At 31.3% G+C, this 22,778-nt stretch overlaps 2 protein-coding genes across 10 annotated transcripts; one reads left to right on the top strand and one right to left on the bottom strand.

Annotated features, from left to right (window-relative positions):
* Window positions 1-619: 619 nt before the first annotated feature.
* On the top strand, window positions 620-3,791 carry LOC119608153 (probable RNA-binding protein 19). The gene is made up of 4 exons (XM_037962453.1): window positions 620-760; window positions 821-3,042; window positions 3,100-3,222; window positions 3,287-3,791. The coding sequence occupies exons 1-4, from the start codon at window positions 725-727 to the stop codon at window positions 3,615-3,617; spliced, it is 2,712 nt and encodes a 903-aa protein (XP_037818381.1). The 5' UTR covers window positions 620-724; the 3' UTR covers window positions 3,618-3,791.
* A 903-nt stretch (window positions 3,792-4,694) lies between these two features.
* On the bottom strand, window positions 4,695-22,399 carry LOC119608151 (active breakpoint cluster region-related protein). 9 transcript variants are annotated; one of them, XM_037962443.1, is made up of 14 exons: window positions 21,998-22,399; window positions 20,748-21,801; window positions 11,366-12,000; window positions 10,638-11,307; window positions 10,274-10,569; window positions 10,081-10,207; window positions 9,668-9,688; window positions 9,173-9,271; window positions 8,084-9,097; window positions 7,637-8,020; window positions 7,399-7,568; window positions 7,189-7,328; window positions 6,863-7,112; window positions 4,695-6,013 (listed from the first exon to the last, which is right to left on the bottom strand). In XM_037962443.1, exons 2-14 carry the CDS (start codon window positions 21,093-21,095, stop codon window positions 5,806-5,808), a joined length of 4,362 nt encoding a protein of 1,453 aa, XP_037818371.1. In that variant the 5' UTR covers window positions 21,096-21,801; window positions 21,998-22,399; the 3' UTR covers window positions 4,695-5,805. The 9 variants fall into 9 exon arrangements, with proteins under 9 accessions (XP_037818371.1, XP_037818373.1, XP_037818372.1 ...); XM_037962445.1 differs by having other exon boundaries at window positions 20,748-21,202; XM_037962444.1 differs by having other exon boundaries at window positions 22,175-22,399.
* Between the last annotated feature and the right edge of the window lie 379 nt (window positions 22,400-22,778).

The raw sequence follows: 22,778 nt of genomic DNA, 5'->3' as shown, positions 1-22,778 counted from the left end.
AAGAGGGTTATATTGGCGGACCGATCCTCATAAAAAGTTTTTTTTCGTCGAATTCCATTATTATATCTACACCTGAAAGCCATTTATGTGCGTTTTAGTCATTTTATGAAGAAGATCTCATATGGGTTTAGAGTGAATTATGCTTCGATTGTCATCAAATCCGTATAAAACGTTAAAATCAATTATTGAAGGTGACCTTATATGGGGGGCAGGGCAATTATGGCCTATAGAAATTTCGATTGATATAAAACTCGATCATGTTATATTTTATTGCTGCACTGGCATTCTTATGTTAATTATGCACGTTAAGTCACTTTCTGGATGTAAAAGATGTTCTCTTCAGCAGGGCGATTTAATATGTTTAACCTTAGAATCCAATCCACAAGCATATGTACATACATATACATATTGGGATACATCCCATTTCCATTTTTCGTATCTCGTGTTTGTAGCAAACACTTGTTCGAAGTGTTTGAAGTAAGATTATTTGGTCATGTGTAAATTTTTGGTGTTTTTTTAACAAAACCAACAATTGTCAACACTAGTTGAAACAGCTGTTGAGCCTAAACTCACCACACGTAAAACTACAGTGTGGCATCTCAAAAAAGTTTCACGTGTATCGCATTTTAGTACATAAACAATGTAATTTGTGAACGTTTTTCTAAACACAGTCTTAAAAATTAAAGTTTTTTATCACAAAAATTTACACTAAAAATAAATAAACATGTCGAGAATTATAGTTAAACAGTTGCCTAAAAACGTAAGTAAAATATTTCCACAAAATCTCTTAAAATTCTATAAGAAATTCTATGTTCTTCAGATAACTGAAGATAAACTGCGAAATTTGTTCGGTTCTAAAGGCACCATTACTGATATGCAATTAAAATACACTGCAGATGGAAAATTTCGACAGTTTTGCTTTATTGGCTATAAAACGGAAGATGAGGCACAACAGGCCATTAAATTTTTTAACAATACCTGCATCCAGACCAATCGTATACGCGTTGAAATGTGTGCCAATTTGGGCAGTGAGGATAAACCACAATCGTGGAGTAAATATGCGAAAGATAATAAAAAAGAAATGGATTTGGTGAAAAAAGTCAAGGAAACCTCCTTAGAAGATAAGAAAAAGGAAAAGGCACAATCAAAGCTAGATGAAATTATAGGTAAACACAAAGATGATCCCGAATTTCAAGAGTTTATGAAGGCTCACGAAAGCAAGCGCTCGTTATGGGCCAATGATGCAGCAGAGGCAGTAGAAAGTGAAACTAAGGAGAAACAAGTAGATTCTGATAAAGAAGATCAAGATGAGGAAGATGACAAAGTAACAGAGAACGAACAAAGTGATGAAGAGGATGAAAATCAAAACGAAGATGAAGAAGAGGATACTAAATTGGCTGAAAAACCTATAAGTGATTTGGAATATATGAAATCTCTAATGGTTTCCTCAGATTCGACAAAATCATCAGCCAAAACTAAACAATCTAACATTGACTTATTTACCATCAAAATCCATAATGTCCCCTATAAAACTAAACGGCAGGAAATTATCAAATTTTTCAAACCCTTAAAACCTTACTCGGTGCGTTTGCCTTCCAAAGTACATGGATTTTGTTATGTGGGTTTTAAGACCGAAAAGGACATGACCAAGGCCATGTTGAAGAACAAAAGTTTCATTAAGGGGAAACAAGTGTTTTTCTCCGATTTCACAGAGAAAAACAAAATCACTAAGGCCAAACAGGCGGGAAAAGGAGACGCTGAAATCAAGGCCATGACAGACAAAAACTCAAAATGGAAAATACAGGAATCAAGCTTAAACAACGAAGAAGATATATCGGAGTCGGGTAAAATATTCTTTCGCAATTTAGCTTATACTGTAAGTGAGGATGATTTACAGAAATTATTTGAACAATATGGTCCAGTGGCCGAGTTAAATCTACCTGTGGATACGGTAACCAGACAAATTAAAGGTTTTGGTACGGTAACGTTTTTGATGCCCGAACATGCGGTGCTGGCTTTTAATAAGCTAGATGGTACTACATTTCACGGTCGTCTATTACACTTAATACCCGGCAAGAGCAGTAAGGCTGAGGAAGAGCAAGACGAGGAAAATGATAGTGCTCTAACGTTTAAACAGAAAAAAGCTTTAAAATTAAAGAAAACTGCCCAAAATTCAGTGACTTGGAATACTTTGTTCTTGGGTGCAAATGCGGTGGCAGAAATTTTAGCTAAAAAGTTTGACACCACCAAACAACGTATTTTGGGGACCGATGAGGGTGGTTCTAGTGCTGCCGTACGTGTAGCTTTGGGAGAAACACAAATTGTGGTAGAAATGAAAAAATTTTTAGAGGAAAATGGTGTGCGCATTAATGCCTTTGATACACAGAACGCCAAACGTTCAAAAACAATAATTTTAGCCAAAAATTTACCACCCGATACCAGCGTTCAAGATTTAACACCCATTTTCGGTAAATTTGGGCCAATAGGTAGAATTGTTTTACCACCCAGTGGCGTCACAGCCATTATTGAATACTGTGATCCTTCAGAAGCCAGACAAGCCTTTAAAAAGTTGGCTTATAGTAAATTCAAAAATGTACCTTTGTATTTGGAATGGGGACCAGAAGATACGTTTACCACCAGTCTGTCGGGAGAACCTTTGGTAGCAAAAATTGAAAATGAACCTACGGCGGAAACTAATGAAACAAAAGAAAATATTAATGAAACCGAAGAAGTTCCTAATGATGAAAATGAAGATGATGGTGATGAATTACCTGAGCCCAATACTACTCTTTTCTTAAGGAATTTGAATTTTAAAACGGAACAGGAAGCTGTATACAAACACTTCAAATCTTTGGGTCCCATACATACGGTAGAAATTGCCAAACGTAAAGATCCTAAAAATCCCAAAAGCTTTTCTTCCCTCGGTTATGGTTTTATACAATTTAAAAAATCTGCCACAGCGGAATATGCTCTAAAGAATATGCAATTCACCAACATTGAGGGCAATCAAGTGGAACTCAAACGCAGTGATCGTCTACTTAAGTAAGTTATTATTATTATATTTTTACTTTTCATGCATTAATATGAGTATTTTTACAGATCTGCCATTACAAACCAGGGCCAACGCAAAAAGGTAGAGATAACTAAACAAACTGGCACCAAATTGCTGGTGCGTAATATACCTTTCCAAGCCAAAGTTAATGAAGTTCGTGATCTTTTCAAGTGAGTAAAAAAATAATTGTTACTTAATTGAAATAACTCATTTATTATTTCTAAATTCTTCTAGGGCTTTTGGGGAGTTACGTTCAATACGTTTGCCGAAAAAGATGACACCTGGTGAAGACTGTCATCGAGGTTTTGGTTTTGTTGATTTCGTCACAAAAAGTGATGCTAAAAAGGCCTACGATGCTCTGAGCCAAAGTACTCATTTATACGGTAGACGTATTGTGCTTGAATGGGCATCTACGGCTGATGAAGACGTGGCTGCATTAAGAAAAAGAGCAGCGGATGAGTACAATAGTTCTTATCAAAATGATAATGCAAAGCGTAGCAAACGTGCTGTATTCGACACTGAGGGTAATGCTAAGAGTATAGCTAATGATGAAGATGAGGATTAAGTTAATGAAAATAATGGTTTACATTAGATTAGTGTGTATTTAAAGTACTGTGTCTTTTAATTCTTTTGTATGCATAATAGTTTTATCTAAACTAAAATATATGTATAAATATATTTCGATTAAGCTGAAAATATGTATATTTAAATATACATTTTAATATTAACAGAGAAATGTGTTTGTTTTCTTTTAAGTCTGGGTTTATCGTTTATTTTAGGTTTATTAAGACACATTTTTAATGCAAATTAATATAGTTATTCTTTAAACTTGAGAAACTTTCTAAAAAATATCGGTAATAAGTAGAATTTAAGTCACCGACAAATTTTTAACTCAAAGATCGAAGTATTCTTTTTGAATGGAATGAATTGAGTTGCGCTGCCATCCAAATCTGCCCTCAGAGAGATTATAACGTCTCAAAAAGCGTCAAAAATTGTAGTTCTTTCAAACTTTAGGACGCGATATCTCAAATCCAATATTTGATGAAGAAAATCTTTCAGAAAAACATAACTTGGTGTCGGGATTTTAACTTTTTTCAAATTTTGTCGTCCTGTGTTAACTTCAATGGAATTATGTGGAATAATGCTAACTAAATAGAAATCATAAATTACAAGAAAATTATATATTTGGAAAGGACTTACCCTCATTAAAAGATTTATCCTTGATCTATTTTCCATTTCATTAATAAGTAATTTCTCTATACAAATATCTACTGCACTATAATCATTGTTTACATGACAACTGGCAGAAAATATCGAAATTTTTTTTCTTATATCCTAACGGTTTTTTTTTAAATAATTTGGCGTCTGATCTATCTATGTATCGCTGTACCTATCTATCCTCCAGTATTAAATCCTAAATTGACTTCAACTATCATTTAATAAAGAATTATTAAAGTTTTCTTTTTAATATATCATTTTACAAATGTTTATACAATTTTTTATTATTTCTTGTTGTTCTTTACTGTTTGTTGTTTTGCAACCATACAATTATTGCTCTCATTAATTTTAAGTTTAATTTTAAATAAATGTGTGTGTATTTAAGTTTGTATGTATTTCATCATCCTGTTGCTGGGGGTAAGTATTTCTTTTTTTTTTTTTTTTTTTTGCATAAATTTAAATGTGATAATAGTTTAAAGAATATCGTTTGTTTTTCTTTTTTTCAACATTTGCAATAGTTACAATAAAGTGTTTATTGTTTTACAATATTATTAATATATTTTTTGTTTTTTGTTTTTGTGTGTTTGTCAATAAGCAATAATATTAAGTAGTTTATTTAGATGTATTTATTATTATGTTTGAGATGAAATAAAATACATACAATACGAACCAACGAACGATCGTTTAAACGAGTATCGATTTATGTCTCTACCATAAATCATTAGCAGTATATTGTGTATATTAAAGTAATACTAATACTAATAATAATAATATTTATAATAATAATCATAATAATTAAATTTTTAAATGTATATAGTAGAATAGAATATAATTAAAGGGCGGTAATATATTGTATGATAATTGTAATTATAATAAGTTTTTAATTATAAATGTAACTTGCAAGTTCAGGAAAATAAGCAGGAAACTCTACTATTTAAGTTGATTTTTGTGTTTTTTTTTTGTTGTTTTACTACCAAATTGTTTGCTTTTGTTGCTTTAATTAACACAATTTTCTTGTATATAATTCTTTTGATTAGATTTGTTATTTTAGGAGGAATCAGTTTTAAAGCATTAAAGTTCTATTAATTAATTAATGTTGTTGCTTGAACTGATTTAACAGCATTAACATTCAAAATGTTAATGTTTAAGAGTTTAATTAGTTTAGAATTAGATTTATATGTATGTATATAAATGTAGGTGTATATGTGTTAGTTATATTTACATAAAATGCATAAAATATATATTTATATATAGATGTATGTTGTATGTAGGTGTATATATATAAAAATATCGTATTTTCTATATAATTATTAACCTGTTAGTATTACTTGAGCTATGGAATAATTATATTATTTCTACTTTCTCTTTTTTTTTTTAATAAACAAAATATGACCCATTAACCATTCACTCTTGGCTATCCAACTAACTCTTTTGGACACTTGAATGTATACACTTTAGTGTTTAGCTAGTTGCTTATGTGCTGGTATAGAGTGAACTTATTACAGTCTTACACTAAGTGTGTTAAAGATTTACTTTTACATATTTCCGGCATCTTTTTCATGTTGCATACGAGCCTGTAGAAAACAATAGAGTATACCGGCCTGTGCCATCACATCAACTGTACCGGATGCCAGTAAGTCTTTTTGTTTTGTTTGCGTTGCTCCTGGCCGCAATAGAGTGGGACCAAATACCATGGCTAGATTGTGCAGAGACATTTTATTATCGACTTCTCTGTTGTGCACTCTATGGGAGAAGAAAAATGTTATAAAATTTTTATTATAGTTATAATGAAAATGATACTGTAATAGACTTAAAACGAATGATGATGAAGTATTCTTTAAAATTTCCCTATTTCATTGACACCGTTTTATAATTTCTTTAAATTATAATACAATTTCGTTGGTTTATTTTTCATCGAAAGTTCCCATGGTTGACAAAATTTTGGTGAATTACCCGGTAAGATATTTGGAAAAAGATAGATATAGACTAAAAAGACATACGATATCATTAAAGAAATCTACAACATTTTAACTTAATTTCGATATCGAAATGTGTTTTCGATACAAAAGCTTATTAGATCACGTATGCGGTATTTCGGTCCAAGATTACTAATGTATGTTTGTTTTTTTGTCAAACAAAACGTGACTTAATTCTTATTTCCAAAAAATTAATACTCGTGTGATTCCCCCCTCATATGTACTATATATTTAGTTCGTCTTTAAATAATATGGTTACGGGTGGTATGATTAATTTTTTATTCCTATAAATACAATAATTCGCATACGTTCTGATCTACAATACCTACTGAGACGTATGAGTAATAAGAATTTTTTTGCAAAAATATCCAACCCTATTTATTCTGCATTTCAATTTGAATCGAAATTTTCTCCAGAAACGTTGTTACGATCGTAACGCAAAATAAACACAATGGTAAAGCATTAAAATATGGAAATGGAATTGCTTTTTTGCTTACGAACAGTTTATCAAACCTCAATTCAATAACGTAGTAAGACAAAAAATACAAATTAATGTTATCAAATATCGTGAAAATATGTTCTATAAGGAATTCGTAAAAGTTTGCCAATAACTTACCTTATTAAATGATCTAATATGTGATTAATAGAAGCCTTATTGGCCTGGGGTAATTCTTCGAATACTTGTAAAAGTTCGTTGATGCGTTCGACTTCATTGTTGTTGCTAAAACGACTAAAGGTTTCAAAGAATTTCGGATATAAAACATCGGTGAATAAGGCTTCGGGTAATTCTCGCAAATAAGATTTTAAAATGCCGGTAACAGAGTGTATATCAACATCTTTTAGCAATTGTTCAGCTTCATAGGCATCTAAAAAATAAAAGACCATGGAACAATAAATAATATACTTAGATAATATATAGTCCGCTCAAATAAGATAGCTTACTTGTTTCAAAAGATTTCTTTAGTTTAGCTAAATCGGAAGCAGAACCACTAACACGATAAATACCCACTTCAGACATACCACGTTTTTCAACTTCTCGTATGCAGGCACTTATTATAAATGGAATGTCACGTTTTTCTCGTCTGTAATTAAGATTTAAATAAAATTGTTTAATTTTTGTTTTAATATAATTTCTTAAGTTTTATGTTTTACTTTAAAACTTGTTGCATTTTGGCACCAAATAAAGCTCCCGGTTTAGAGGTAGGCACTCGCCGCAATGTCACTTCGCCAGGTACAAAATGTAAAGTGGTATTTAATGTTAAATTATCACCCAATTTAAGGACACGACCTTGTGGTGTTTCCTTTAGCCAACTGCGGCTCAACTACAAAATATAAACGCAAAAACTCTCCTTTAAAGAAATACAATTTTATAAAATCGTTCTTTATGTACCTTTATAACATGTTTAGCTCTTAATATGGGCCGTTCTTGTAGAGCATACAATAGTATGCGTACATTTTGACTGCCCTCCAGTTCGACTACAAAACTTTCATTCCACATGGGATTAATGGAGCGACATATCATTTTGGTGGCAGCTTTGCGGAAATAATGACCATATGAATCCACTTCTATTGAAATATATAAATCAGCCGGTTGGTCTAAACCGCTAAGATTATGCACCGTCATGTGTAGATCACCCACTAAGAGACTTTCATCATTAGTATTGCGCATTAGGTAAGAACCCATTTCGGTTTTCATGCTCTTTTGCATGGCCACTATAAAGGCATGAATTTCAAGAGCATTTATAGTACTAGTGCCGGGTATATTACATTGTTGCTGAAAAAAAAAACAAATGTTTAGTATAATTATAAAATAAGGAAAATGATGCAAGATAGCTACCTGCAAACTTAAAATGGAGTCTATCCATTGAGTACGCTCGAAATCTGAACTTAAGAAGAAGGTCACCGTCTTATTGGTGGCCTTGTTGGCAATGCGAAATACTAAATTGGGAGAAGCCAACACTAATTGTGATTCTAAATCTGCCAATTTTCGACGATACTTTTCACCACCTCTTAAGCCATTTGGTTTACGCGACTTATCATCTTTCTCCTCCAATAACAATTGATCACGTACAGTACAAGCCTGTGTCTTTAGCTGCAATATATTGGCTGGACTAGATTCTTTAAGTTCTGCACTAGCATCCGACTCCTCGAATACGGCAACATCTTTTAAGGGTATAAACCATTTCAGTTCATAATCTATACGATCACGGCCAGAAGCCTTATATTTGGCACATGCAATAACATCATTGAACAGAAACAAATGGCGCAATTTACGATGACCATCCACTAGCTCAACAATAAATGAATTCTTTACCATGCGTCTTAAATTCTTATTGGATTCTGTGGGCAACTTTTGATTGACCACATTGAATTGTTTTAAGAATCTATGGATGGTATCGTGAGCCTGCTTAAGAGGATGATGATCTGGATGATTTTGTGGCGTGCAATCCAAAAGATCGTTGAAAACCAAAGCATTGATTTGTACGCGAGCCACCGGCTTGTGTAGTAGATCTTCGAGAGTTAGCGATTGCTCAGTCTGCAAATTCAAGACAATTGTAGAGACAATCTTCTTGAATTGCGGATTATTAGCACTGCATTTCTTCACCGTCTCTATGGCCTGATTATAGTTGTGGAGAAATGCACTGTACAGGTCAAACATTTCCGCTAAACGTTTAAATGTTTCACCAATAAGCACATCGCCACCCTCATGAGCTACCAACGATTTTAAATCACTCAAAAACAACGAGTGTGCATCGTATAGCTCATCGATCTTAAAGAATATTGTATTCTCTTCATCCTCCTTAATGACGGGCTGGGAGGTGCCCAATGTGGCATGTATGGCTTTCTTATACTAAAAGGCAAGTTAAGACAAATTTACATAGATTTTGAAGGGAGTTTTATATGAAAAAAAATAACTAAAACTTACTTGTATCATGGTATTTAAACAAGCCACATAAATCGTTTCACTTTGTATGATTGTACTCAATATGGAACGTATTTTATTACCACGCTGACTACCCGATACCTGTAAATATTGTAAAATTATTATATTTATCCCTGTAATACTTGAAACAGAAACATTCATTTGTATATTGCGATGGCATAATAATAAAAGTCATAAGACAAATATGTACATTTATATGTAGAAGATTAATCAACTTATAATTCTATGTAAAGTATTATGTTTATAAAACAAAGAACATGATTTTTTTGTAAATAATAGATGAAGTTTTATATTCATGTTATATAGACAAACAAAACACACTTAAACAAGCACCAGCACCATTTTACATATAAAAACGTAGCAAATAATTTAAACAAGGACTAAAGCGAAAAAAGTTTTATTTTATAATTTTGTAGGTATTTTTTTTTTTTGGTTTTTTAAAGGTACTAAATTGTTTGATGACAAGTTGGTACTCACAAGTATTGCTGAAACTAGATTCTGTTTTGATTCACGTATGTATGATTTTCAATTTGTTAGAAAAACAAAATATATAAAAAATTAAAAAAAGAGAAAATAATACAGTTAGTAAAGTTAAAAATCATTAATGTTTAGTTTTTTTCTTCTAATTTACTACATATTTTATTGTTTAATAAAAAAAATATAATTTGTTAACTTAATTGTTATATGGACAAAAGTTTGCAAGAAAATTCAAATCTATTTACGTGGCAGAGATAATTTAATTTTTCGACAAAAATTAAATTAATATTTCGATAAAACTACTAATCTAAGTTTCTCTTGCAAACTTTTTTCTGTTATTTTCATTTGTGTAATTGTTAAAAGAAAAAAAACTAATTGCCCTAATTACTTTTTTAATACTATACTAATCTTACCTTTCTTAATGCTCCCGGTGTTTGTATATTATGATCATCTTGTGATATAGTACGCATTATAGGCATACCACCACTCTCATACTCTCCATCGCTGTCCACAGAACTGGAACGTGTTTCGTTATTTTTCCTACAACACAAAATAAAAAAAAAAAATACATAAACCCTATCTTATTTATCTTTAAAAACTACATACTGTATGAAATAATTAATATTGGCATAATTGGAAGAACGTCCTGGAGATTCAGGATCTGTTACACTAGTTTGACTACTCAAATGTCCATGAGTACTCATGGGTATGATGCTGCCTGGTGTTGATAAATCGTCACGACTAGAAGAGGAGCCAGTGCGGCCAGGTTTAATATAGACATATTCATCATCACCATTATCGAGAGGCACGGTGTCATACAAGTGTTCCTGTTCGTTATCGGCCATTTGATTGGCTCTAGCACTGTCTGAACTTAGAGAAGATACTGATTCATAGCTTTTGATCTGAAATTGTAAACATTATAGTATATTTGTTTTTGTATTAAAAAATGCATACTAATAAAACTGCTTACAATTTCGGATATGCCTTGTGAAGATAGAGACTCCTTCGAGCCTATTGTACGACCCTGTTGACCAACAATTTCAGCATCACCTGGCTGTAGTGATGTTCTTAATTTTTTATCTAAACTACCAGTTGAAGAGCTGTCAGCTGCTGTAAGTTTCACACTTTTACTTAGGCTGCTAGTTGGCGAGGAGCCAGTCATTGGATTGACAACTGGTCTTGGTTGTGAAATGTGTTGAGAGCGAGTTGTTGCGCTTGCCATTGCACCGCTAGATTGTGGTGCTTGTTGTGTTCGACCCAAGCTGCCAGTCGGGCTGTGTGTGTAATTGAGGTCAGGTCGCTTGGCTTTTTCCATACTCTCTGTTTTATTGATCTTATTACCCAGTTCTTCTAAAAACTCTGTGTTGTTTAAAAATTTGTTCATTTCTGGTGTAGTTTTGCGATTTTGGGCAAACGCTTTTCCCTCCGAAGACTCTGAAGATTTTTGTCGCAATATATCGGATGGTTTGATATTGCGCTCCAAAGAATTTGCCGGACTTTCGGATGATGATAAGCTACCAGAGCTAGATGGCAAAGGAATGGTACTTCCCACAAAGGGTGAGTCACGTTTGGGCGATGAAGAAAGTATAGAACCTGGTACAATGGGAGGTTCAACACGCCGCATGATTTTGGGTGGGGGTCTAAAATAAAATTATTATTATTATGAAACTATTTGTTATTACTTCTTTCTCCTCTTACCTTGGTGGCATTTTTTTCTTGGCATCCAGTAGAGCATGTGAAGAAGCCGTAAGTGAAGGTGAAGCCAATGACGGTGATAATGGTGGAGCTGAGGGTTTACGTTCAAAACTACTAAACGTGGAGGGTGCCATCATATTTCCACAATCTCCTCCAGCACTATCTGCATTTTGCTCCAATGACACAGACGAATTATTACCCTGATCCGTTTTATTCTCTTTCACCTCTATGACTGTTACAAAATGTGATGTTGCTTTTGGTGGCCTTTCGGGAATTGATTTTGTTGTTACACCATTATTATCGGAATTATCTTCATTCGAAGCGATAGATGCAGCCAATTCGCTGATACACTGATGTAATGCACCATTCTTATCACTGTTGCGTTTATCCTTTTCGGTGCCTACATCTTTGTCTTCTTTTTCGCTATTTCTCTCCTCTGTGGAAGCTGTTGTTGGAAGATTATTTTTAGACGCACTCGATTTATTGCCATTGTTACTGCCGTATTGACTATTCGCTGTTGTTGTGCTGTTGGTGGTCGTAACGGCAGCCGCATATTTATTATCGGTATTCAGTGACAATCTATTAGTCTGTTGTTCTTTATTTCCATTTTTAGATTCCCTTAAATTCAAACTTGATTTCTGTAAATATATAAATTTATGCAAATAATTATTTAATAATTTTCTTATTAATTTTTATAATATACTTTATTATCTTGCACGAATTTTATTGTTTTAATAACAACTTTTTGCCACTTTAGCATATTGCAAATAAATATTACTTTAGTGTATTACAGAGACTTTATATTAATTAAATATTTGATATGTGGTTTGATAAAATAAATTCTTTTGTTATTTGAAAGAAATAACTGCTAGTCATAGATTCTATAAATTCTCTAAAGAATTGCGAATATGTTCTGTATTTTTCGAAGAAAGTATACTCTCGATTAGTGTCTCATCAATGTGTATTGGAAAAATATAGTTCTATAAAAAAAAAATAAATATATACATGCTTATATTTAAATTGTAAATTACAACAGTAAGAGAAACTAATAAAATATTTTTTGTATTATTTATACAAATATCCAAGTTCCAGTATTAAAAATAAACTTAAAAAAAAAAACTAAAAATAAACGTGATTTATTTTCAGTGTATAAACTATTTTAATTAGTTTTAGTTGTTTTGTTTTAGTTCAGTTAAAGTTTAGCTCTAGTTCATTTCTAGTTTAGTTCTAGTTCAGTTCTAGTTAAGTTCTAGTTCGGTTTAGTTCAGTTCTAGTTCAGTTCTAGATAAGTTCTAGTTTAGTTCTAGTTCAGTTCTAGTTCAGTTCTAGTTCAGTTCTAGTTCAGTTCTAGTTCAGTTCTAGTTCAGTTCTAGTTCAGTTCTAGTTCAGTTCTAGTTCAGTTCTAGTTCAGTTCTAGTTCAGTTCTAGTTCAGTTCTAGTTCAGTTCTAGTTCAGTTCTAGTACAGTTCTAGTTCAATTCTAGTTCAGTTCTAGTTCAGTTCTAGTTCAGTTCTAGTTCAGTTCTAGTTCAGTTCTAGTTCAGTTCTAGTTCAGTTCTAGATCAGTTCTAGTTTAGTTCTAGTTCAATTCTAGTTCAGTTCTAGTTCAGTTCTAGTTCAATTCTAGTTCAGTTCTAGTTTAGTTCTAGTTCAGTTCTAGTTCAGTTCTAGTTCAGTTCTAGTTCAGTTCTAGTTCAGTTCTAGTTCAGTTCTAGTTCAGTTCTAGTTCAGTTCTAGTTCAGTTCTAGTTCAGTTCTAGTACAGTTCTAGTTCAATTCTAGTTCAGTTCTAGTTCAGTTCTAGTTCAGTTCTAGTTCAGTTCTAGTTCAGTTCTAGTTCAGTTCTAGTTCAGTTCTAGTTCAGTTCTAGATCAGTTCTAGTTTAGTTCTAGTTCAATTCTAGTTCAGTTCTAGTTCAGTTCTAGTTTAATTCTAGTTCAGTTCTAGTTCAGTTCTAGTTCAGTTCTAGTTCAGTTCTAGTTCAGTTCTAGTTCAGTTCTAGTTCAGTTCTAGTTCAGTTCTAGTTCAGTTCTAGTTCAGTTCTAGTTCAGTTCTAGTTCAGTTCTAGTTCAGTTCTAGTTCAGTTCTAGTTCAGTTCTAGTTCAGTTCTAGTTCAGTTCTAGTTCAGTTCTAGTTCAGTTCTAGTTCAGTTCTAGTTCAGTTCTAGTTCAGTTCTAGTTCAGTTCTAGTTCAGTTCTAGTTCAGTTCTAGTTCAGTTCTAGTTCAGTTCTAGATCAGTTCTAGATCAGTTCTAGTTTAGTTCTAGTTCAGTTCTAGTTCAGTTCTAGTTCAGTTCTAGTTCAGTTCTAGTTCAGTTCTAGTTCAGTTCTAGTTCAGTTCTAGTTCAGTTCTAGTTCAGTTCTAGTTCAGTTCAGTTCAGTTCTAGTTCAGTTCAGTTCTATTTCAGTTCTAGTTCAGTTCTAGTTCAGTTCTAGTTCAATTCTAGTTCAGTTCTAGTTCAGTTCTAGTTCAGTTCTAGTTCAGTTCTAGTTCAGTTCTAGTTCAGTTCTAGTTCAGTTCTAGTTCAGTTCTAGTTCAGTTCTAGTGCAGTTCTAGAACAGTTCTACTTTGGTTCTAGTTCAGTTCTAGTTCAGTTCTAGTGCAGTTCTAGAACAGTTCTACTTTGGTTCTAGTTGAGTTCTGGTTTTGTTTAGGTTAAACCATTTCTATGGTGGGTGTATAAGATTCGACACACTCGTATACAAAATTTTTAATTGTTTCATTATTTTAACTTAACTACATTTGAATAAAAATCAATTAGAAAACAAATTTCCTTGAGTTTCATTCTTTTGAATACCCAAGTGAATATTATCGAACATTATTAAGTAATCAGAAATATCAAAATAGAATTTGCCAGCACTATGCCGTACTACAATTAAAAGAGAAGAGCGAATGAGCATTCAACCGAATAAACCATTGACCCATTAGAACAACATGTTAACAATAAATATTATTCATATTTACATGTATTTTAAAAACGAATCAAGTCGATTGTTTTATTCTCTTTTCTTTAACTAAATTAAAAAATAAAAACTAAAGTTAATTAACAACTACTACAAGTCAACATCTATAGTAATCATGATTGAAGACCAGGTCTCAGTTGTCAATGAAAAAAAAAAACAAATAGTAATGAAAGAAGAAGGGTTAAATATATTGCATTAGTCTGGCAAACATTTCGAAAAAAAACGTTTCTTTTCAATATGACTCATACATACATTCAACTAACACAGTTTTCTTACAAAATGAATAAAATGGAAATAAATAATAATACAAAAATAAAAAAACAAATAACTAATACTTGAATAACAAATGGGCTACAACTCTCTTCTCTTTATCACCACAACACCATGTCTGGTCTATCATACGAGTACCACACAACTATTACTTATAAATAATAATAATGTACAAAAAATATTAAACGAAATGATAGCAAAATTTAATAATGAAATAGAATAATTGTTCATTGTTTTTCTTGTGTTAGACTTTACCCCGCGCCACAGTTTAAATTTTTCCTTAAACGATGACATTTTCTTTTATCTGGCAACAAATTGTTGGGATGTTTTTGGCCACTCTGTTGCAGTGGCAGATATGTTGATTGTTTAAAGCTGGTATGCTGGGTATAATAAAATAATTTCAATTGAACTTTACTGCTTTTATAAACACAACAAAACATATAACATAACACTTGATGAAATTCAATTAAAGGCACAATGTTGGTTTTTGTTTAAATGAAATTCAATAAAAGATGTTCGATTAAAAAAAAAAAAATAGGAGATAAAGAAATTACAGGAAATAATTGTTTGCAGTCAAATTAATAAAATTTATTTGTTTAGAAATGCTGTCTCTCTAAATTTTTATCTGAGTTGAAAAGCCGATGATTCAGAAATGAATACTACATGTGGAGTGATGTTGAATCGGAAATATATATTGGGTATAAAATACCCAAACGTCCTCAAACTAACTTTTTAACTTTCTACTCAAACGAGAATTCATAAAAATAATGAAATAATTTTAACATATTTTGTTAGTTTTCTGATTAATTCGACCAAAGACCGACTTTAAACTAATTGTTACTGGAAAAGTTCAAAAAGTTTATATACATCACATACGTATGTTTTTCCAATTTTGGAATTTTGTAGTTCAATTTTAGTTCAATTTTAGTTCAATTCTAAGTCAGTTCTAGTTCAGTTCAGTTCTAGTTCAGTTCTAGTTCAGTTCTAGTTCCGTTCTAGTTCAGTTCTAGTTCAGTTCTAGTTCAGTTCTAGTTCAGTTCTAGTTCAGTTCTAGTTCAGTTCTAGATCAGTTCTAGTTCAGTTCTAGTTCAGTTCTAGATCAGTTCTAATTCAGTTCTAGTTCAGTTCTAGTTCAGTTCTAGTTCAGCTCTAGTTCAGCTCTAGTTCAGCTCTAGTTCAGTTCTAGTTCAGTTCTAGTTCAGTTCTAGTTCAGTTCTAGTTCAGTTCTAGTTCAGTTCTAGTTCAGTTCTGGTTCAGTTCTAGTTCAGTTCTAGTTCAGTTCTAGTTCAGTTCTAGTTCAGTCTAGTTCGTCTAGTTCAGTTCTAGTTCAGTTCTAGTTCAGTTCTAGTGCAGTTCTAGTTTCAGTTCTAGTTCAGTTCTGTTCAGTTCCTAGTTCAGTTCCGTTCAGTTCTAGTTCAGTTCTAGTTCAGTTCTAGTTCAGTTTCTAGTTCAGTTCTAGTTCAGTTCTAGTTCAGTTCTAGTTCAGTTCTAGTTCAGTTCTAGTTCAGTTCTAGTTCAGTTCTTGTTCAGTTCGTGTTCAGTTCTAGTTCAGTTCTAGTTCAGTTCTAGTTCAGTTCTAGTTCAGTTCTAGTTCATTTCTAGTTCAGTCTAGTTCAGTTCTAGTTCAGTTCTAGTTCAGTTCTAGTTCAGTTCTAGTTCAGTTCTAGTTCATTTCTAGTTCAGTTCTAGTTCAGTTCTAGTTCAGTTCTAGTTCAGTTCTAGTTCTAGTTCAGTTCTAGTTCAGTTCTAGTTCAGTTCTAGTTCAGTTCTAGTTCAGTTCTAGTTCAGTTCTAGTTCAGTTCTAGTTCAGTTCTAGTTCAGTTCTAGTTCAGTTCTAGTTCAGTTCTAGTTCAGTTCTAGTTCAGTTCTAGTTCAGTTCTAGTTCAGTTCTAGTTCAGTTCTAGTTCAGTTCTAGTTCAGTTCTAGTTCAGTTCTAGTTCAGTTCTAGTTCAGTTCTAGTTCAGTTCTAGTTCAGTTCTAGTTCAGTTCTAGTTCAGTTCTAGTTCAGTTCTAGTTCAGTTCTAGTTCAGTTCTAGTTCAGTTCTAGTTCAGTTCTAGTTCAGTTCTAGTTCAGTTCTAGTTCAGTTCTAGTTCAGTTCTAGTTCAGTCTAGTTCTTCTAGTTCAGTTCTAGTTCAGTTCTAGTTCAGTTCTTTAGTTCAGTTCTAGTTCAGTTCTAGTTCAGTTCTAGTTAGTTTCAGTCTAGTTCAGTTCTAGTTCAGTTCTAGTTCAGTTCTAGTTCAGTTCTAGTTCAGTTCTAGTTCAGTTCTAGTTCAGGTTCTAGTTCAGTTTCTAGTTCAGTTCTAGTTCAGTTCTAGTTCAGTTCTAGTTCAGTTCTAGTTCAGTTCTAGTTCAGTTCTAGTTCAGTTCTAGTTCAGTTCTAGTTCAGTTCTAGTTCAGTTCTAGTTCAGTTCTAGTTCAGTTTCTAGTTCAGTTCTAGTTCAGTTCTAGTTCAGTTCTAGTTCAGTTCTAGTTCAGTACTAGTTCAGTTCTACATACATGTGTTTCAAATCTATTTGTGAAACTAATTCCGGCACCATTTTATAGGACTAATTATTGCAATATTTCCTGGATATAGGCATTCCAATTATTTAGAAGACACAGTTTTTTTAACACTACTATTATTTTGGCTGCTATTTTATATACATACATATATATGGAGTATATGTTAGGATTTAGTTGCTCCACCTATTTTTTTTTAACGAAAGATTTAAAACGAGTGTTTTAGCAATAATCGTATTTTTCCTTTGTACCACAAACAATGTTAAACATTTCTTTGTTATTCGATTTCCCTAATTGTTTTTGTAAAATCAAAGTATTCTAAATGGGATTTCGAAAAAGTTTTTAAACGCCTTAATAAAAGTTAAATAATTTTTGTTGTTTAACAAAAGTATAATGTAATAAAATTATTTAAAATCACTATTATTTAATTAAACATTGTCAGATTTTAAAATTGCATTAAGAAGAAGGCAAAAATTAACAATGAAAAGCCTTTAATTGAATTTCGTTAAGTGTCTGTGGGTAAGAGTGTTTGTAAAGAGAGTGTTATTAAACGTCAATACAAACACACAGAAACTACTCCACCCTGATGATGAGATGGTTAACATTTCATGTGTTCAATATTTTTTTATATTTTTTGTAGCTTTTATAAAATTTTTAATACATATTGCGTTTATATTTCGTTTTAAATAAAGTTTTAAACACGAATGTTAACAAAATTAGTTTTAACTCGAAAGCAACTTAAATAAATTAATATTTTTTTAATAACTTTTAAATTTTCAATATTTCTGTTTAATTTTTTGGATATTTTTTTTTTTTTTTTGATTGCACTAGCTTTGTAATATAATTAATTTGTAAAACGTATAGCTCTTTTTTGATGTAAACGTATTAATTATGCGGGTTAACCCGACAGAGTAAAAATATGAACTGGAGAATTTTTTTGTACGATTCTGTATTATGGCGCTGGTGTGAGGAAAATACAAAATGCAGATAACATGCTACAACAACAGCTATGAAAATGAAAAAATAATAATAAAAAAGAAAGTACATATAGACAACAACGAGGAGCGCGAGCACGCATACAAATAGCAATCAAGGAAATGTGCAACTTTTCAAATGCAAAAAGGAACAACCAAACAAGAGAGAGTAAGGAAAAATAGTTCAAATGTTAGTTATTTAGTTGGGCCACAAAATATGCAAGGAGCCAATGCAGCATATTTAAGAGTATGTAAGTTTAAGGGGAGCATATCATATTTTGAGTAACTAAATATGCTCTTTTAGACATACATATACCCCAAATATATGTATGAGTGTGGTACCTCTATAATAGTCATATCTACTAGTCTCAATAAATGTCCAAGTTTATAAAAAAACAACAACACTCACACACCCAAATTCATGATAAGATAAAACTTTATATACTGCATTACGTACATATGTATGTACATTTATTTGTACATAAAACATTCAGTTTTTTTGCCTTTATACAATTTTATTATTATTGCTGTTGGTACTCGCACTTGTTATTGTTTTTCATTTTAGTTTTCTTTTAATTCACATTCTCACTCCTTCTTCTCCCACATACCAAAGCGTTTCTTCCCCACTCTTCACTCTACGGCGAGTGAAAATTTTATTTTAAACAATAAAGTTAAAAAAATAACATCTATACACAAATGCTATTATTACTACAATATTTGACTAAGCCGAATTTTATTAATTCTGTTTATAATAAATTTATTTACATATTTATTAAACGAAAAAGTGTGAGTGATGAAATGTTTGATAAAAATGCGAAATAAATGTGTAAAAAAGCCAGTACTTGATCTAATGGAAGTGAATTTTAGAAAGGTTCTGTTAATTGATTTGATAGTTTTACGTCGACCTTTTTGTTTTGTCCAGTTTATCAGTTCTATTTTAGTTCTAGTTCAGCTTGGTTCTTGTTTAGTTTAGTTCTAGAATAGTTTTGATCAGTCATAGTTCACTGTAGTGCAGTTTTAGTTTAGTTCTATTTCATCAATAATTAAATTTTTTGGCAAAATATAAATTTAACTACCGAAAAATATTGTACCCCCAGCCAATAAAAATCATATGGAAACATGAACTTAATATACCAGCTTCATTCCTTACAAATAGTAGTATATATACACTGTTGATAGTCATAAAAGTAAATATGTACATTAGGGTATGACTTTTTTTGGGCGGCAAAATACCATAGCACTGCCTCATAGCCAATACTGTCCTGATATTATAAAGCTATTTTAAGTCAAATCATCCCGCACCGAAAGCAATTTCTAAAATGCTTTCGTTCGTTATTTTTCAAAAATTATTTTAATAATTTTCATATAAAAATATACTATTTTCTATAAAATGCAATATTATCGCTTTTTTAAATTTCCATAACAAGGATTTAAACAACAATGTTTTCTTTAAGATAATGAAGTACAAATGCAAAAATATTTATATTTCTCATATAGAAAAAGTAAAATTTATACAAAACTTCATCACCTTTGGTGCGAGAACTTTTTTCACGATCGCAAAAAAATAATATCATATTCTTTAACATGACCTATAAGTTCTTGCTATGGTATTTTTGATATTTGCCAAAATTGCAAAAAGTCATACCCTAATGTACATGTATGTATGTAAGCCAATATGTACTATGAACGACGGTGTTTTGGTTATTGCAATACTACATATTGATAAAGAACTTAGTCCGTTTCAGAAAACTGCTAGCCTGGTAATTGAAGTTGTGCAAAAGAGAAAAATCAATGTTTTATATTCAGATGAGTATGTGTGTTATCAATAAATTATATTATTGTTTAATAAATCCTACTTCAGACTATATGTAGTTTATCTTCTATAGTGCCTATGGTGTTAATGTATTTGTGAAACAATAAGGATTTTGCATAATTAAATGGTTATAACGGAAAAAATGTAATTTAAAATTTAACAAGTCTAGTTCATTATTAACTTATTTCTTTATACGTAATGTTTTTGCATCTAAATATGTATGTTTTAGTTAGATAGTTCTGTGTTTAAAAACTAATTAGTATTGCAACTTAAGAAAGTGCTGCTAAAAATAAAATTTAAGATTTTATAATCATAAATATAAAGTTATACTTATTGTGTTATTGCCAAAATTAGATATATGTACTTGTATGGATGACCTGAGAGTAAATTATTATATTTATTGTTCTACTTTGAAAAACGAATTTATTTATTGTAATTAAGGTTTATGACCTTTGTGTTTAAAAATTGTAATGGGTTATTGATAATTTGAAAAAAAAAATGGAAATAACACAGTACCACATATCGTAGAAATATTTGGATGTGCGTTGAACGTAAATCATATTTTAATCAGTATTCAGCAAAATTAATAATGAAAAAGTTTTGAAGGTAAATCTAAAAATTATGAATATATATACATAAATTTTACTGAATAATAGTACATCCATCAGAACAAGGGAGTACAATTCTCATCATCGAAACAGTTTCTGTTTAATATTATATATACGAAATTTATTATAAAGAATGGTTCGGCTTTTGTATAAGACCGGCTTTTGTATAAGACTGACTAATGATAAACGATTTAACTCATTCAAATTACTTTTTAATTCTATACATAGGTAACGTCTTACAACTATAATATAAACTTACCGAATTACGATCTCCTACTGCTGCAGTATGACCTTCACCATTTTCACCATCCGCAGTAGAATCTGCAGGATGTGATGATGATTGTTGTTTGGCACCTTCAGAATTTGTAGCTGCTTCGAAGAGCGTTGTGGGATCACCACCCGATTCACGATATTTCTCAACATCAGACAATAAACGTTCCAAATATTCAACATATAATGTCTCCTGTTCCAGTTCTTTGGTAAGTTCAGCTATTTTTAACTTGTGACGTTCTAGACTAGCACGAACATCTTGCTCCCAGGCATCCGATAGAGAGCTTTGTGGAAAACGTTCCATCCACAAGCGTTGAAAATCATTAAAGACACTCATTTTTATTCAAGAGATTTCCCAATTCTTTTTTTTTTAATTTTTAATTATAAATTATTATTCGAAGTTATTCGAGTTGTATTTTCTTTTCTTTTGTAATAGTTTGGTGGCTGTGATTTGATAATAAACAATAACAAAATAGAAAAAACTGACAATATAAACTGTCACGCACTGGTTTGCTTTTATTGCCCTCTCTCTATTTCAGGCTGTTTTTTGACACACTCTCTCTTTTTTCAGCCCTTTTTTAGTTAATTGTTTACGTATTCTTATAAGACATTATTAATGCATCAAAATAATTTTATTTTATTTCTGTTCATCGTTTGGCAAAAAAGATGTTTTGCTTGTTTTTGTTGTTATTATTTCTTTGCCTTTTTAGATTTTGTAATTACGAAAAGTGAAAATAATAACATGGGCCACTTTTAGTTTAGCTTTTTTATATTTTATTATTTAATACATATAATGTGTTGTTGTATTAAAAATGTGTATGGTATGTATGCGCAATTACAAGGTCATCAAACAATGCCTTTTTAATTTTTTTCTTGTTTTCTGCTTTTATTGTTGATTTTTTTTTTTTTGCTTTATTTAAAATACCCTACAACTATTTTAGTTTTTAACGAAACTATATAATAGATAAAATGCAAAACAGTGATTTTTTTCTATGTTTGTCTTCGTTAAACGCCCACTTGCATCACTACTACAGCATCTGAAACTGAAAATCAAGAGTATTGTTGTTATTGTATATTTGCCTAGAAATTAACAAGAACAACAACGATTCGGTGCGTGTGGTCAAATGTCACATAGAAATTTTGTTCGATTTTAATTTATTCGCTGTGTGGCGTATGCAAGCCACCAACCAACCAGACCCACAACTCAAGATTTTAACTTGTATTGTTGCAAATTCATACTATGCAGATACGATGGGTAGATAGAGCTATGTTGTGTATCTTGGAAATTCACGCTTTTTATTTTAGTTTTACGCCAACTAGACAAGAATACTTAATTCACACAAAACACAACACAACACTTTCCAATTCGATTTTAAAGGTTTTTTATGTAGTGAAAAGCAGACACTGCTGGCACACCTTTCTTTTGAAAATTTTCTCTTCTTGTTGTTTAGCCTACAATTTTCTTTTGTATTTTTCAAATTATTTCTTTAATTTCATTTTATTATATATTTTTTATTGAAAAACAACATTAAAATTATGTATTTTATTAATGTATCAAATTTTCTTTCGTTTTTATTCGCAATTTCAATGTTTTTTATTGAGAAAAAATACACAACACAAGCACATACAATTCTTTTTTTTTAATAAAAAATGCATTTGTTAGTGTTGGTAAGTTACAATTTGTTGTTTATCGATAACAAAGTGGGTTTTTCAGCTTAGAGTCGCATTTTAAAGGTCGAGAAAATCAAAATACTAAAGTTTGCAACTGTGTTGTTTTGCCGACCAAAAGGGAGGGACAAAAATATGTTAATTTTAAACACAATGATACAGTTAATAAACGTAAAATATTTAAATGGTAAAAATTAACTCGATGACACTCACCCAAAAAATTATGATATTACCCAGATGTACACTTAATTTTGAGAAGTTCGAGTATTTCGTTAAATTCCACGAGTACTGCCCGAATATACATTTTAATAAAACATATTATTGATATAATGAAACTACATACATATGTACA

The sequence above is a fragment of the Lucilia sericata genome, unplaced genomic scaffold (genome assembly GCF_015586225.1).
Source record: "Lucilia sericata isolate MDLA Ls3-8-SP2 unplaced genomic scaffold, ASM1558622v1 Contig000797F_arrow, whole genome shotgun sequence".
NCBI lineage: Eukaryota > Metazoa > Arthropoda > Insecta > Diptera > Calliphoridae > Lucilia > Lucilia sericata.
This window is presented reverse-complemented; position numbering and strand designations above follow the sequence as displayed.